General features: G+C 39.3%; 1 protein-coding gene across 1 annotated transcript; it reads right to left on the minus strand.

Annotated features, from left to right (window-relative positions):
- Window positions 1–3,390: 3,390 nt before the first annotated feature.
- Window positions 3,391–17,079, minus strand: aar2 (AAR2 splicing factor). Its single transcript, XM_008119066.3, has 4 exons — window positions 16,946–17,079; window positions 13,040–13,838; window positions 10,729–10,958; window positions 3,391–5,525 (listed from the first exon to the last, which is right to left on the minus strand). Exons 2-4 carry the CDS (start codon window positions 13,794–13,796, stop codon window positions 5,358–5,360), a joined length of 1,155 nt encoding a protein of 384 aa, XP_008117273.2. The 5' UTR covers window positions 13,797–13,838; window positions 16,946–17,079; the 3' UTR covers window positions 3,391–5,357.
- Between the last annotated feature and the right edge of the window lie 959 nt (window positions 17,080–18,038).

An 18,038-nucleotide genomic window follows, 5' to 3' on the forward strand; every position in this document is an offset into this window, starting at 1 on the left:
ATAGTGTTTTGGCATCATGAACCAGATGACTGCTGAAAGTATCCTCTTGCTGCAAGTGATGATGATATGATAATAAAAAGGAAGGACTGTCCTTGATCAGCTGGCTCTATTCTTCGGGTCAACATATTGTTTCTACAAGTTGAAGGTTTATGCTTAGAACGCACATTGTTTAAGTCAGGATCTACTTTGTAATACAGGTATTACCATTGTAATTATATATTTTGTACTATGTGTATTTCACTCAATATAAGTCTACCATGAGACAGAGTCAGATAAGTGCCCTGGTGCCAATGTCTATGTTCCACATTGCATTCTCTGCAAGCTAAGATATCCTGATGCCTTCATGGGCTCATACAAAGGTTGGTCTATTTCCAGAACCAAAGTGAGATTCAACAGCCAAACAGTTTGACTAGGATGGAGGAAGACACCATCTAATCATTCACACCAAACAGCAAAGCATCTTGGATAGTCCTGCTGACACTGAAATAGTGATACTCCCATGAGCTGTAGTGCATGCAGCACTTAACTTTTGTTAGCCACCATATTGGTGTTTTTTCTTTAACCATATATGTCGTTGGTACAAACAGAAAGAAAAACAGGCACTCTGTTCTCTGTATCTGATGAAACAAATTTAAATCCATGAAAGTTTATGCTATCAACTTTATTCTTTCCGTTAGTCTCAAATGTGTTACAAGATTCAGACAAACATGGTTATGTCTCTTACTTCTCTAGCGGTGGAGTCTGCTGTTGAATCCTGTTCTTGCTTTTCTTCCCTGGAGTTCACTTGGTTTTGCATATCAGTATTTCTACTCTATCATACATTCAGAGGTTGTAAAAAAGGGTAAAACCAATATCAACAGAGTTAAATTAAAAGAGCAAATGAACAGAATAAAAAAATTAAAAGCCCACACTTCGAGTGACTAGCATCAAGTGATGATCTCTTGATGCCCAAAGCCTGTATGAACAGCCACATTTTAACTTGGTATCAAAATGAAGCCATCTCTTGACATAATGAAGCTTTCATCATCTCCAGACCTATATGGTTAATCTATTTTGCAGGCTATTTTCAGCAAAACTTTGGACAAGAGTCTTGGCAACATCATGCAACAATTATTTGAGTTAATCCTAAAGAGACTAGATGGTACAACAGAGATGTCAGTTGGGAAGGGCCTTTAGTATAATTACCCCAAACATCAAACTGGGGATGTACTTTATGCCTATGTCCTTGATGGTTGTTGTTGTTATTGTTGTTATGTTTATTTATACCCAGCTTTTTCTCTCCACAAGGAAATTCAAAGCACTCTAGTTTGCCGACCTCTAGGGAAACCCAGAGAAATTGTAAAATGACACAGATCAGGACTTGTGGGGTACATATTCAGAAGCTAGATTTTAAACCAAGTTATATATGAACTTTATAAATTTGAATATAAAACTTTGAATTTCATTAACGTGAATGTAAAACCCTTAGGCTGATGTCAGGGGATGTTAGCTTTCCTGATGGAGATTCTGAAAGATTTCCCATATTCCAGGAATGCCTGCTTATGAGGTGTTTAAAATAATGGCTGGGAAATTATGTTTTAATTGTGTGTGTGTGTAGCTGAATGGCCTATTAAAGCAGCTGTCACATTTGGAGGAAAATTTCCCTCTGCTTATAAATTAACCCTCCATTCGAGTCGCCCCTGATCCACCTTCTTGCCTAGAGAAATTTCAGAGATGTCACTTGCCAACTCAACATGCAAAGATTCCGTGACACATGCGAGCACTGCCTCTTTGTTCCCCACCCCCAGGGGAGCACAAAGACCTTCAAGCTGAAGTTGATGAATGCCACTGGAAACTGGAGATAAGCTCCACTGGGAAGTCAGCGTGCTCAGTCCTGGCACCTGAATAGCAATGCCTCTGTGGGGCGACCTATTTCTGCAAACTCCTGAGCCCTGGTGCCAGTCTTTGCAGCTTATATTTATGCAAAACCATTCGTGCAAGTTAATCATCCAGGCTCCTGTAGGGACACGAAGAGGAGTAAGCAACAGAGAAGGCCAAGTTACTCAGTAGGAATTTTAACATTTACCATTTTACTGTATAGACCACTGTATCCCATTTAGAATATTGCATGTAACTCATTTACTAATCCTTAAGGAAGGCCTATAAACACAGACTTAAAATACGTCAAATGCTGTTTTTGTCTAAACTACTGGGATGTTCCAGCAGGTATGGTATTTTAGCTAAATTAAAACAGATAAATAGGAAAGAGCAAATGCTAGCTTTAATTATTGTAAAGCCTAAAAAGGCAAGTGGCAATTAGCAAATAAAACAGAAATGAACAAGGATCAACAATGGCTCAGGTAAGAGGCTTACACACTGCATTAAAATTAATCAAGGATAAAGTATGCTGTGTTTTAATAGAATGCATGGTCCTGAATTAGCTTTGTGTGCTTATTGATTCATTAAAATAATTCATAAAAAGCTATATGGGTGGATGATAAATATTTCATATATCCAAATAAAAACAGAATACAAGAAAGGAAAGACCTTTATGCATATAGGCTTTTGACAACTGATTGCGTACAGAGAAAGAGGCTTTTAAAGATTGGTGCTGCACTTTTTATTGATGTGTTTTAACTCTTTTGTATGGGAATGGATGTTTTAATCCCTCAGTCACGTTTTCTCTCAGAATCTACACAAAAATAGATCAATATCTCTAGCATTCTATAGCATTGTAGATCCAATTGTTAGTCTCCACTAGAGTAGCTCCACTGAATTACCAGTAATATAACAAGAGGAACTTATAGACAATGAGAGGAGTTCAGCAATGGAACAAATTGTCTAGAGAGGTGATAGGGTCTTCTTCTCTGGTTGTCTTCAAAAAGAGGCTGGATGACTACCTGATGGAGATATTGCATTGAGTAGAGTTAGATTTGATGGCTCATGAAACCATTTCCACCTCTTTGATTAGTCCTCCCAGCAGTTGCTAAGTACGAATGTTTTAAGTCAAGATAAGGTGCATGATCACAGATCTTCCACTGCCTCATGTGTTCAGGACTCAAGCAAATGAACACAGCACAACACAAGGAGGGTATTTACACCTAAGCCTCACAACACTCCTATGCAATAAACCATAAGTTCATCTACCGTTGTGAAGTTTTCGCAGGCACTGTACTTAAAAACACCAAAGTAGCACTCTATCAAACACCAAGATGGGAATAAATTTGAAAAAAAGATTAAGAAATCGGACTTTATGGAGTGATGAAACTGAAGATGTACAATCCCAAACATTTGACAGAAGAAACAGAAAATGGATTTTGGGAGCCTGGCATGAGAACAAATCCTTTTTCTTCATATCCAGTATCATGACTAACAGACATATGCACAAATAATATGGAACGTACTATAGTATTTGTTTTAACATTCTGAATTTTATTGCTGTTATGTGCTGTTGGCTTCAATTTATAGTGACTCTAAGAATGAGAGACCTCCAAGAGTGAATAACAACCCTGACACAACCTCATTTATTGAATCAATCCATCTGTAATTCAGTCTTCCCCCTTTCCTTCTGTTTTCAGCTTCCAGTGCATGAAATATCTTTCCCTTCTATTTGTTGGCAGTAACAGAATATTATAAATCTCCAATCTCCTCCTATTTCGACATAAGAGCAGAAGTATCCACTTTTATTTCCAACTAGCCAGTTTGTTGTGGTGTTCAAAGTGAAAACAATCTGCAGGCGGTTTTCTCTAAACAAACTGGGATTTTCAATCTTGGCCTGTTTGCACAAACTATGCGAAAATTAAGCTAGTTTGTCCTAGTTTGACCACAATGGAAAGCTACAATTAGTATGGAAACTGAAAGATAATGCTTTCAATACAATTGCTGAACGAAAGAGGACAGCAGGCCTGCATACATAATATTAAACAATGGTGAAGCTTTTAATACTGTAAAAACAGGTCATCTCAACTAACATTAGGCCTGACTTCTGTTTTTTTTACTAGTTCTGCATTTAAAAAAGGACAGAACCAATGATTAATGGGAACGTGTATAAGTATAGCACTTGAACACCAGTTAACATTGAGTATGAGTCAGACACTTTACTTTAAAGATGAAAAGCATGATAGACAGCATTTCATTCCCCTTGCAACAGTGCCAACAAAAATCAAGCAGACACATTTAAAAAATCACTTATAAAAGACTTTAGGGACATTTTGTAAGAAAACCTAATACAGGAAGATTTATTGTGTGCTGAAGACTGACATACAGGTTATCTTGTTAGATACACAAACCAACATTTGAAGAAGCCTAACAGCCTGAAAAGGAATAAAAAAGGACTAACAGCTAAATCCCTACACAGTAGGGTTTCTTGTTTGAAAAATTCAGCAGCGTCCTGTACCCCAGATAAAGCACTAGAAGATAACAGCCAGTGAGCTTGCTGCAGGCTATTTTATAGCATTTTCATTGCTCTGCAGTTATAACAGAAAATCACTGTTTACCCTGACAGAGAATGCAAGGAAAAAGAAATGAAAACATTTAATACAGCTTTTTAGTAACAATTTATAGGCAGGATATTGCTACTGAATAGATAGGATTTCCCCCTTTGCTTCACATCTGTGTCCCATGGAGATTTCAGCTATTCTGGAAAAAGGCAGAGGTGTTATCCATTAAGCTAGACAGAGGTCTGGTATAAATGTAAGAAGAATTCCAGTCCACTGAGCGGACATGTTAAAAGTTCTACCAGGAAAGATCTGGTAAAAGAAAATGCTTTGAATAAAAGCAAAACCTTGAAATTTATAATGAGTGACGATGCTGAATTGTATGTATATGTGAAGGAAGTGGTGTAACCTCATTTGGATTATCTCTCTATTCAGGCATCTTCTAGAAGCTGCTGTTCAGTGTTCTGAGTACGAGACGATTCAAAATTATGACTGCTCAATTTATACAGCATGACACAAAATACAATAATTTTTAAAAGCCCCAATGTCTCAAATAAAATTCTCCAGCAAATGGGAGAGTATCCCCTATGCATCTTTAGGAGCCACATTGTACAATCCTATATATTTGTGAAATATGAAGCAGTAATTTCATGCTGCTAATTGGGACTTCTTCCCAGGTAAGTATATATGATAACACACTCTCATTTGAGTACTTAGAAAACACTTTTGGATAATTTGACTCAATTTTGTGGAAGATCTAGATGTAGTCTAAACTTTGTTTCCTAGAGTATCTATTTCCTGCAAGAAGGATTTTTTTATTATTATTTCTGGCTCCATGTAGGATTGATGAATTGGATGTGCTAAGTTTTCACTAAGTGATGATCCAAGGAAGTAAAAGATTTTAAAAGATTTAAAAACCACCAGGCAGGGGATTATTGCCATTCAACCCACAAGAGCTCCCTCTGGTAGTTCTACTACTACAGGGGCGCAGTCGTCTGGCTCAGCCTCAAAGTCCCACTTGAATTTCTTGGTTAGATGAGCTTTAAAGCGCTCTGCCTTCTTTCTCAGAGTCCTGTCAACAGTTGGGATACAGATATAAGAGAAAAACACCTAGAAAAAATAAAACATGTTATTAATAAAACAATAAAAGTGTCTCGTGTAGATGACTGGTGTGGAATTATATTTTTTAACAGCCTGAATTTGGCAACAGTTTATTACGTAAATCGAACTGGTTATTAATAGAGCTGATTAATTATTTAAACTTGGTAATTCTGCATTGGATTTTTATTGTGTCGCACACAAACTTATTAATTTTTCACACAAGCTTGTTTTTCTGGTTATGGTTCTTTTGACCTATGGCCAAAAGCACATTTTTTTAAAGATAGAAAAAAAAAGATGTAATACATAAGGTAAAAATATGCAAATACAAACATTTGGATTAAAAGTCTACAGATATAGAGAAACAATTAAACGTTAAACGTGATTCATTGTATTGTACTTGACAGTCATTTGCTTGTTCATCATACTGTGCGATTCTTGTTTCTATTAAATGTTTACTTTATAAAGCAATGCTAGCACCAGAAAAATCAAAATTATAACTTTCACGTACTTCACCAGCACAGTAAGTTATCTAGGAAACTGATGTTGAAAAAAGTATCTTTTCTTTTCTTTCTGGCAATTGGGCAGGGTCAAAAATTCCTGCATGTGAAGAATTCAGTGTTTGGAACACATTCTGGGCATTAATGCAACAAATAAATAAAATAGTGTTCAATTCAAAATATTTTGTAATAAAAATGCTTTTACCTTTGGTAGATAAGAATGTGTGTTAAAATGTGCAGTACCTATGAAATGTTTGAAATTTCAATGCTGTTCTATTTAATGTGCTCCTTTCTCACAGGCTTTTTTTTTACAGTCCTGTTGAGCTGAAATGGGCATGTAGTTATTCCTGCCATCCTAATCTGCAATGCCTTACATAATATTTAACTTTTATCTGTCATTCACTCTACTTCTTCTGCAAACAGGCCACTCTATGTTCATGCATGTGTACAAGCTTGCATTATTTAGTCTCTAATCCGGTAACAGCGTAACTACCAGCATTCTTTGGACAGAATTTCAAATTTCCTGGCACAAAATGCTTTCAGACAAAACTAAAGCAACCTTATCAATAAAAATGTTAAGTCCTAAAAGCTTTTCTTAATGTTTTATAATTCCTGCAAGAATACAAAATGATATACCTGCCCCTCATGGTGGGAGATGGTTTCAAAAGGGCAAATCAGAGAGGTGAGGGATACAGTCTGAAGTACAGCCATTTTTAAACTTTCACTTTGCCAAATACACCTTTAACACTGCCTTCTGACAATGCTAGGAGAGAAATAAAGTGTGTGTGCAGTAAGTGGAATGAAGACTTTTGGAATGTTCTATGAAAACTTTATTTTGAAAATCATAGACTTTTTCTTAATGTAAGAATCACATCTTTCAGTCTTTAACAATACTAAAACCTAGGGAGAAAAGGTGTATTCCTACATTAGGTGCCCTATGTCATCATCACAGCTCAGTGGCATTTATTTATTTATTTATTTACATCACTTTTACCCCGCCTTTCTCCCTGAGGTGACTCAAAGCGGCTTACAATAAATAGGCAAAAATTCAATGCCTAAAAACAATGTAAAAGCAACAATTCATATAAAACAATCTACAAAACAACAATTCATATAAAACATTGCAAAATAAAATCACATTATATAAAATTTTAAGCATGTCCAAGATTAAAATCCATTTATATACTGAAGGAAGCAGATTAAGATCACAATGATTGTGTAGCAACAATGTGTATTCAAAAATAGTACAAGACCAATCTGCCACATCCTGCTCATGAAGAGATCTTCCCCATGTTGCAGAATACTTTATGTAGGATTTATCCTATTTTGTTGGCACAGAAGCACTGCAAGCCAGGATATGCTACAAAATGGTAAATGGTTGGGGTCACCCAGTGAGTAGGGATCTAAAACTAGATTATAGTGGCACTATACTGCCCTGTTTTGGAAACAGCAGTGTTTTGTTAGAAGCATTTGCTGGGTTTAAAATGACCAAGATAGCCATACAGATTTGAAGATGTAGTCTTTTTTTTAACAGCTTTAACCAAGTCTTCACAAAAAACAAGCTAACATTTTTTTAGGTCTTTCAGATAAACAGATACAATTTTAGCTGTAAAATGGCTGTAGCATTATCAACTGCCACCTGCTGTCGACAACTCTTGTTTATATTTGTCATAAAGCAGCTAAGAGATGCTTCCTCTAGTTGTCTGGTGAAAAATTGCACCACTTCTGCTTCATTGCAGTACTGAAGATGAACAATCTATAATTATTACATAGCCTGACTGGATTTGTTGACATGATTGTTGTCAACAGGACTGTTGTGTCCAGAATGACAAACAGGAAGCAGCTGAATTCTGTGGCTAGGATTCAAAAGGTCACACTCAATTTTCTAAGCATAAATTCCCATTTGATTTCCTTTCCCATCTCAGTCCCTGCTCTTCTCAAAGGATGGTCTTGAATGTCTACACTCTCTCTGGAGCAGGTCTGATTGACCCACAAAGGAATGCTGATTGGAAAACAGTCATTGGGATGCATATAAAATGCCTCTGGCCTTTTATATTAAACTACGTACATCCCAACATTATTTGAAGTTTGCTTATCCATCAACATATGACTGGGACATAAAAAAGGCAGCACGTGCCTATGAAATAGTAACTTATGCCTTATTTTATTTTTGCAGTGAGCAACAGTCTGATACCCATGACTAAAAGGCCTATGTCAGGACTAAACCAGAAAAGCAAAGACTGAAATTAAGCTGATCAAGGCAGCTGTGCATATCTCCTTCACTGGAGATGTTTAAGTAAAGGCAAGGCAGGCATGAAAAAGAGACGCCTCAGACTTGAGGTTTTATTCACTTACTTAGATCAGAGCCATCCAGACTATTAACATAATCAGGACGGCTGGGGAAAAATGTATTGAAAGGGAAACTAATAACTAGTCAAACATAATAAATGTTAAAATTTTACATATACAGAGTGACTGGACATATAATAGTGATGAATGAGATGTGGCCTGTCCCTCCACTGCTATAGTTTATTCTGAAGTATTTCTTATTGTACTGCACTGAGTTTCCTCTAGTTGTAGAAATCAGCAGCCATAAAAACCAAGAATATGTATGTCTTCTTTGCCTTTCAATCTGATGTCTTTCCACAAGACTTGCTTTCATCACTATTTGTACACTTAATGGAATTATAACCATTTGCAAAACAACTCTGGAAATATTGTATACTTTGGCTCCTGGATTCAAATTATTGCTTCCTACTCCCATTGCAATATTTAGCAGAGAGTTGTATGACGACCAGAGATTCTATTTTTCCTCACAAATACTCTAACTCATAATAATTTCATGTTCCCATATTTATACAAAGATAAATGACACAACTGAGATATCATATAGTGAAAGACTGTAATCCAAAAATATAGAAGCACATTGTTGTGACTGCGCCTTCGGGGATTATGGTTGATGGGGATGGAATTCGAAGAGGAAGAAAAAACCCTCGTGATGAGGGTTCACTGGAGGAGTTGCGCAGGAAGCGACTTAGAGAGCTATATGGGGGATCTTCTGAGGAAGATTCAGATGGGGAGATGGATGCTGAGGAACAGGTGGTGGCTGGGGAAGTGGGCACTGAATGGGCACAACCACCGGAGATGTCTGGGGATTTGGGGTCTATGGATACTTCTGAACCTGGGGTTTCTGCAGGAGTTGATTCCAATTGGGATGCTTGGAGAAGGGAGGATGGTTCTTTAAGTGTTCATGGGGCTAAGTGTGGGCAGGATGATTGGGACTCCGACGAATTGCTAGGTACTCCAGATCCACGAGCTCTAGCTGTGTGGAGCTCAGACTCTGAGTAGATTTGGGACACCTGGTGTTTGGGTGTGAGTGTTTGGTCACCCAGGAGGAAGGGGAATAAAATGGGAATGTTTGGCCACTGCACTTTGCGTGTGGCAAGGTGTTGCTGAGGCGCCATTGGGATCTCTGTGTTTCCATGAAGACTGGACTTGGACTATGATTTGAATCTGCTGTTATCACCTAGCTTGGCTCTCGCTGTGTCTTATCGTGGACCTGTTTTGGATGACTGCACCCTCTTCAGACCTTGGATCGGAATTTGACCTTGCTACTGCCTTCGCCCTGTGATTGATGACTACTATCGGCTTTTGACTCCTGGCTTGCTCTTTGGACACCACTGTTATCTCCTGACCTGACCTTGGAATTCCGGACGACGTCTTTTCACCATCCTTTTGGAGCCTTCGGCTTTATCCACATTGTGGAAGCAGTCTACTGCATTCTTAGTTTGTTTGTTTGTTTCCTGACCAATTTGGTGTTTTCTTTTGGGAACTGTTCCTTTGAAAACTACAGAGCCGGCTGGCAGGGCTTGGACTCAGAAAGTGCAGTTTGCACTAAGTTTGTTTAGCTTTGTTTTTACCTGCTTGTGTTGCTGAATTATATTTTTGTTTGAACTGCTCTTGAAGCACTGATAGTGAAGTGTTTCAAGGTTTTTTCTGTGTTAACATTACTTTTTGGCTTATCTGCTGAATAAACTCTATTTTTGTTCGCTAATTGGCGTCTGACTCTTGACACACATCTATGCTCTTCAGCAGGGGATGGCAGTGCTAAATAAGGCTTACCCACCTCCAGTACTTCTAAATGTGCTGCTACTTCAAATAAAAATCAACAATGTTTTAATAAGAGGTTTCCCATATCAACGAAGAAACCTCAATATAGCCAAAACTGAAAATAACTGCTCTCCATACTGCTGATTCAAAGAAATGGCCCTTTGAACACTGGCTCAGCACCGAGTGCTGCTGCTTGAAAGGGATAACCTTAAACTGCAATCCTAGCCTGCATACTTAAGGAAATACAATATGCAATGCCATTTCATAGTGGCTTTCTCAGCCGATGACAGCCAATAATGTCGAAGGACATACAAATACATAGGACAATGCCACAAGATACAGTTTATCAAAGCCAATTATGAAAAAGCAAAGGGAATGAGAGAAATTACTCTGATCTTATTAGAAACAAACATAGTTGTATCAAGGCAGGAACATTATTTTGTTTTAATGGGGCAGCGGTTGTTTAGCATTTGCTTTTTAAATCTGTCTGTTAACTGTTTGGCATCTGTTTATTTTTAGTCTCAATTTAATCTGGTGTGGAGTTCTTAGAAAAATTATCTACACTGCTGCTCTCCACATATGCAATACTGAAATATCTCCCTTACCTGTAAAGTGCTGGTTAAAAAGTTGTCTTGGGAGACTATGTCTACGAAGAAGTCAGCAGGTATTTCACTGAGTTGATGGTAGAGCACAGAAATGAGATCGGCGAACAAAGCCTGATGCTTCACAATGGCATCTTCTGATCTGCATAATAGATTCAGGAGCTTTTTCCAGTGCTCAAACGCATCATATACATTCCCAATCAGGAAACAGATGAAAGCAAACTGCAGCTCTCCTGGGTACATTCAAACAAGAAAATATATGGGAGGTGAGGGAGCAGGATGGGACAAAAAACTCACAATTTTGCTTCAGTTCTGGTACCACAACTAAAGGCCATGTTACTTTTCTCATATACTGTATTTTTATATGAGCAGTGTAGAACAAGAAGCAGAGGCAAAAAGCTCCCACCTTATTACTCCTCCCTTGTTCAAACTGGAGAAAGAAAGGCAACCCTCCCTTTTTCTGGCTCAAGCTACATTTAACAGCAATGTGGAGGAGCCTAAAGAATGCAGCACTTCAGGCAGAACAGAACAGCAGCAGTCATTTTTAATAAGGACTTATTGTATAAGGCTCTCTGCAGAGAAACTGTGGTGGCTCTTTTTATTAGGGACAGATGTTTTAACAGTAAGCTCTATTAAAAATTGCCATCACCACTCCAAAATGGGCTGCCTTTCTTTCTTTGGTTTGGATAAGGGAGAAGTAAATCAGATAGGAGCTTCTCGCTATTGTGTTATTGTCTTCACGCTGGATTCCTATTCCAGCACTGATCAAGTTTTTTGTCATTTATTTCTACTTATAGACAAATATATACAGTCCTTTCTTCAGAAGAGTTTTATCTAGTTCTTTAATCCATGAAGATTCCACTGAACAATGAATGACACATTGTTTTACCCTATTAAAGAAATGGTAAAGCTTGGCCACAAGGGGTCACCAATACTGCACATGCAAAGTGTCTGAATTCCTTAATTCCTTTGCTGTCTGTATTTAAAATATTTTAAATTGCATTTTCAGGTGAATCCAAGCCCCAAAGTGTTGACAGAATAACACCATAAAACAATAAATATGGTTAATTTAGAAACACTTAAATTAAGCACAACAACAAAGCAGTAATAAAAAGTATAAAAGGTTTTTAAATATCAGTTAACAACAGCATAGAATGACTACATTTTCAAGGCAAATTTACAAATAGGGGGTTGTGTGCACTTTCACAAATAAATGATTCCATAAGGATGGGACTACCATGAAGAAGGCTTTATCATGATTGTCTACCATACTAAGATGCCTAATGGATATGTCAGCTGGGCCCATGATAAATTTTAGGGCCCAGATTCATATGGATGTAGATGGCGTTAATTAACCCTGGTCAAAGCTGTTTAGGGATTGAAACATGACATATTGCTTCATATGTCTTCAGTTTATTTAAGCTGCCTTACTGTTTTTAACCTGTTTTACCACTATTTGTAAGCCACTTAGAGATATCTTTATTTCGGCAGTGCATACACATTTAAATATTCTAGTGTGGGGAACATGTGGCCCTTCAGATGTTGTTGGACTACAGACCAATAAAACTTCCCATTATTGTTAATGGTGAGGGATTATAGGACTTGTACTTCAACTTTGTAAGGGCCATATGTTTCCAAACCATACATTTTCCCATGTGCAAAATCAAGCAGCGCAGTTAGCACTTTATCCAAACTTATGAAGCTCTTAGGTAGGCTTTTAACAAGGGAAATATGATTTGCAATTGCAAAGCTAATGGGCTGCTTCTTAAGTTACCTCTAAAAGAAGAATCACAGATCATGCATTGATATCAGAGCTCAGATACCAATACTGAACAAAACAACAAGTGGCTCCAGAACAGGGAAAGCGTGGCTGCAAAGTGCTCACCTATTTTGTAGCTCCAAGGGCACCCCAGACTCTTCTTTGTTTCATAAAGTCCTTTAGGAGGCATGTGGTGGAATTTGAGTAAAAGGAGAGTGATTTTTTCTAGCAGCAAGTGATCCAGCATTGACTTCCAGATCACTTCCTGCTGTTAAAAGATTTCCTGTGAGCCTAAAATGGCCTGGGTGGGAGCAGAAACTAGGTGAAATTGGCCCAAATGACTGAGGATAGAGGGGGAATTATTGTTTGTACAAGGTGTGTGGAGCAGACTGTGTTGCTTCAAGGTGTCTTTAGGGGCCTACCCAGTCCATAAACCTGCAACAAGTACACACCCTGGTTCTTGAAGCTACGTATCAATTCAAAACTGACATATATATTGTAGTTATTCTGAAACCACTGTAAAAAGCAATTAGCATGAAGATTTGTTTAACTCACCAAGCACATCCTGGGAATTGCCGGCATACTGCTTATTGATCACAGTCTCTAAGGCATAGCTTAGGTCCATGCTATGCCTGGTAACTTCCTCAGGTGTCGCCCCTTCAGGGTACATTTGCTTTGGAATTTCTGTGAATCTGATCTCTGTACCAGGTTTCACCTGCATTTTGGGCAGCCGTGCCAGTCCTTCTGCATAACTTTTGCATTCTGTGTCATACCGGGGCAAGTTCTGTTCTACCCTGTCTTTAGTATACTTTCCAGCCAGAACAGGTAGAACCTCTGAAAAAGCACATATTTGTCCACTTTCTGGCTGCAGCTTCTGCATCACATCTTCAGTAATTAAATTTGTGAGGGAGATCCACTTTTTTAGAGTTTTATATGGGTAAGGACCCAGAAATTGGTCCATCTCCTGGAGATTGTCTCTCATTGCTTCAGTTTCATTTTCAGACGCTGGGGTGAGATCCACCTCTTCTTTTACTCGGTCCCAACGTAGCACTCGTAGATCACGCTGCTGCAAGTTCAAGAAGAAGCCAGTGCGAGGACCACTTTCTTTCTTATTGTTTTGATCAACAGAGCTATAGTGAATGAAATGAATACCTGGAGGTATCATCTTCACTCCACGGAACTTGGGGCCCACTTGCCAACTGTTGTAGTCAATACCAAACTCTGTTCCCTCAGGAACATTTAAAATGACAACAGTGGCACCCTCAAAGAAGAGTCGCTGGGCTAAGTCTTGATCCATCTGCATTTCTGCCATTTCTTCTGTTCTCTTCTTAATTCACAGCTTCTTACAAGAAAGCTACCAGAAGCAAATACATTATATTTGAACATATTCACCCAGCATGACACCTGACATTAACATAGTTAAAACTTTAATAGAAAATATGTGCCCTAAGAACATAATACGTAAACTCTTCAAATTGTGCAACACAGTGTATACTTTAATTGACATGACTGGTCCAAAAATGTTTCCTATCTGATTCAAGAGTCAACAAATTACCTCCTCTCTATATACTGAAGCTGAATGTACTGGCAAATAAAACTCAGTTCTATAATAGAGTAGAACTGTGAAGGTGTGTGTGTGTGTGTGTGGGGGGGGGGGGGCAGATTTTCCTGTTTGCAAGGATAATTTTCAATTTTTCTGCTGGAAAAAAATGAACGCTTGGGGAACACATTAAAATGGATCAAAGATAGTTTCCACTTGAATTAATGAAATGCTTTTTAACTCTGGGCTTTAATCACTCAAAATGCCACAAAAACTCATGAAGGTTATATGAAATATCATTTATACAATAAGATAATAGTAATTCCAGTACATGCATTAGTTATGTACAACAGTCATATCCATTATGCATTACTGCACTTAAGATGGTGCTATGGTTTTCATGACAGTAGCACCCTGGAATATTTCACTGTTTCTGAAAATACACTATTAAAGTGAATTTTTAACACTGGATTAAAGTCTATGTCTAAATCTGCTAGCAGCATAATCTCAGAGACTGTGATTACTTTGGCCAAAATAACAAAAATTATGTTGCTGTGTTTTAATTCCAACATAACTCCTTCTCATAAGACTAAGGCAAGAGATAAAAGGCTGCCATGAGAAGGGATTCCTTTCCCTCCTGCCTTTGAACAAAGACCTGTCCTCACCTGAAATGCTGTGTCCAGTTCTGGGCACCACAATTCAAGGATGTTGATAAGCTGGAATGTGTCCAGAGAAGGGAGACCAAAATGATCACAGGTTTCAAAATCAAGCCCTATGAGGAACGGCTTAAAGAGCTAGGAATGTTTAGCCTGCAGAAGGGAAGGTTGAGAGGGGGGCATGATGTTCAAATATCTAAAAAGATATAACAGTGAAGAGGGGGCAAGCTTATTTACTACTGCTCTGAGACTAGGACACAGAGTAATGGGTTCAAATTACAGGAAAAGAGGTTCTAACTAAACATGTTAAAAGCTATTCTACAGTAGAATACTGTGGCTCAGAGTATAGTGGAGTTGCCTTCTCTGGAGGTTTTTAAACAGAGGCTGGATGACCATCTGTTGGGGGTGCTTTGACTGTGTATTCCTGAATGACAGGAAATTGGACTGGATGACCCTTGTGGTTTTTTAAAACATTTACCAAAAAATAAAATAAAATGGTGAAACTGTCTCCACCCTACTACCAGCTGTAATTGGGCGGGCTTTTTAAAAATTGGGGTTGGACTAAATGGCTACTGGGGTCTCTTCCAACTGAATGCTTCTATGACATAGGCCCCATCTACACAGACAATTTACTGTAGTTTCAAGATGGCATTAAAGAAAGTGGTTTCGCTGCACAAATGATAACACAGGAAATCCTGGAACCAGACTGCACCCTGGATGTTGATTACTCAAATTGCAGAGCACTGGCACACATTAAGGGATTTCTATTGTGTAATTTTGTGGGACCACTGCAGTTGAAGCTAGTTTTCTAACCGCCTTAAATGGTCAATGTAGGCAGGGCCACGGTAGTGATTTGTGCCCTAGATTGCGATACTGGGAACCAAAGTCTAAATGTGTTGTCAAAGGCTTTCATGGCCGGAATCACTGGGCTGCTGTGAGTTTTCTGGACTGTATGGCCATGTTCCAAAAGCATTCTCTCCTTGGCAGGCATCATCAGAGGTTGTGAGGTCTGTTGGAAACTAGGCAGGTGGGGTTTATATATCTGTGGAAAGTCTACAGAGGGAAGCCATTGAAATCCACAAGCATGTGGACAATTTCAACAGAAAAGAGGAAACCATGAAAATGAACAAAATCTAGCTAACAGTATTTAAAAAACTCTGAAATAAGGACAGTAAATGAAGAACAACATTCAGAAAACGGGGGAAATCCAGACAAGAAACAATCAGGGCTAGCTAATACCTCCTAACAAAGGATTCCCTCAGCAGCAAGGCTTTGAATCTGTTAGGCCATTAAATGCTAATCAAGGCGATCAATTGCAACAAGACAAGAGTTCTTTCTCCCAATCTGGTCTTTCCATAGATATATAAACCCCACTTGCCTAGTTTTCAACAGATCTCACAAACTCTGAGGATGCCTGCCATAGATGTGGGTGAAATGTCAGGAGAAAAGGCTTCTGGAGCATGGCCATACAGCCTGGAAAACTCATAGCAACTCAAGGTTTGAATCCTTGCTCTGCTATAAGAAAAAAAACACCACTGGATGACCTTGAGAAAGGGTTGTTGTATGTCTTTCGGGCTGTATGGCCAAGCTCCAGAAGTATTCTCTCCTGACGTTTCAACCACATCTATGGCAGGCATCATCAGAGTTTGTGAGATCTGTTGAAAACTAGGCAAGTAGGGTTTATATATCTATGGAAAGACCAGATTGGGAGAAAGAACTCTTGTCTTGTTGCAATTCATTCCTCACAACCTCTGAGGATGCCTGCCATAGATGTGGGCGAAACGTCAGGAGAATACTTCTGGAACATGGCCACACAGTCCGAAAGACATACAACAACCCTGTGATCCCGGCCATGAAAGCCTTCGACAAGACTTTGGGAAAGTCACTCTGTCTCAGCCTCAGAGGAAGGCAAGGGCAAATCCCTCCGGAACCCATCTTGCCAAGAAAACCATGTGACAAGTTCGTTTTCGATCGGACACAACTTGAAGGCACACCACCACCACCACAACAACAACAACAACGTTTGTCAAGCTGGTATTAAAACATACACACAAACGACAAGAGAAGAAAGAGAAACAGGTTGAAACGAAGTCACGCAATGATTCCCAAACTTTAGTCCTGCCTCAGGTACTGCGCCCAATGGCTGGAGATTCTGGGCGCCAAAATCCAAAAACCCTGGCGGACCGGGTTTGAGAATCCCTGGCCACCGTGTCTAAGGGATGGAGAGGGCGGAGAAAAGGCAAAGTGAGGAAGAAGGGCCCCTACCAGGCGCGGCGGAGCTCCCGCTGAGGCTCCAGCTCCAACCCGGCGAGTTCAGGAAACTACTTCGCAGCAACTTCCGCCATGCATCTGACGACAACAATGAGGATTGCGTGAACGACTTCCGGTCCTACAGGAAACCTGACCGGCCTGCTGCCTAGACCGAGTAACTTCCGGTCCCCCATAGAAAGTGGCCAGGGAAGTGGTCCTTTCATCTCTTCCAAGGGGAGTTTCGAAAAGTAGGAAATGGTGCCTTGTAAAAGATGACAATGTCGTTGTTTTGACCATTTTTAATCTCCCCCGTCCATTCTCCATTTTAGGACTGGGATTGTGTTTATGTTGGGAAGGCTCTATTTACAATGATGCCCAGGGATTCAGATGGAGAAATGGCACGAACCTCTACTTCTACACTAGGCCGGAATTGTGGGAGTTGAAGTCCAAAACACCTGGAGGGTCCAAGTTTGCCCAGGCCTGTACTACACCATAGACTTGATGCAGCCATGCTCCATGTTAGCCGCTATTTATCGTGTCAGAAGCGAATGTAGAATACAATTATAATGTATAAAAAACCACAAACAAAATTAGAAACTTGGTATTATACTAAATGCCCTTTGACCAGTATCTGGCCACTTCAAGTGGTGTCACTGTAAAAAGGTCCTCCATTGTACATGTGGCAGGGCTGAGGTTGCATTGTAGTAAGTGGTCAGTGGTTTGCTATTCTCCACACTCACATGTCGTGGAGTCCACTTTGTGGCCCCATTTCTTAAGGTTGGCTCTGCATCTCGTGGTGCCAGAGCACAGTCTGTTCAGCCCCTTCCAGTCTTCTGTGTGCCTAGGAGAGAGTTTCTCATCCAGTATCACCTACTGATTGACATTCTGGATTTTAATCTGCTACTTTTGGACTCTCGCTTGCTGAGGTGTTCCTGTGATATCTCTGTAGATCTTGGGAAGCTGTTTCTTGATATAAGTCGTTGGCATGCTGGCTGATATCTGAACAAAGAATGGGCCAGAGATGTCACTGCCTTTGTCCTCTCATTGCGGGCTTCTACTTCCCGCTGGATGTCAGGTGGTGCAATACTGGCTAAACAGTATAATTTCT

This window comes from Anolis carolinensis, chromosome 4 (assembly GCF_035594765.1).
Source record: "Anolis carolinensis isolate JA03-04 chromosome 4, rAnoCar3.1.pri, whole genome shotgun sequence".
In the NCBI taxonomy this organism is placed as follows: Eukaryota; Metazoa; Chordata; class Lepidosauria; order Squamata; family Dactyloidae; genus Anolis; species Anolis carolinensis.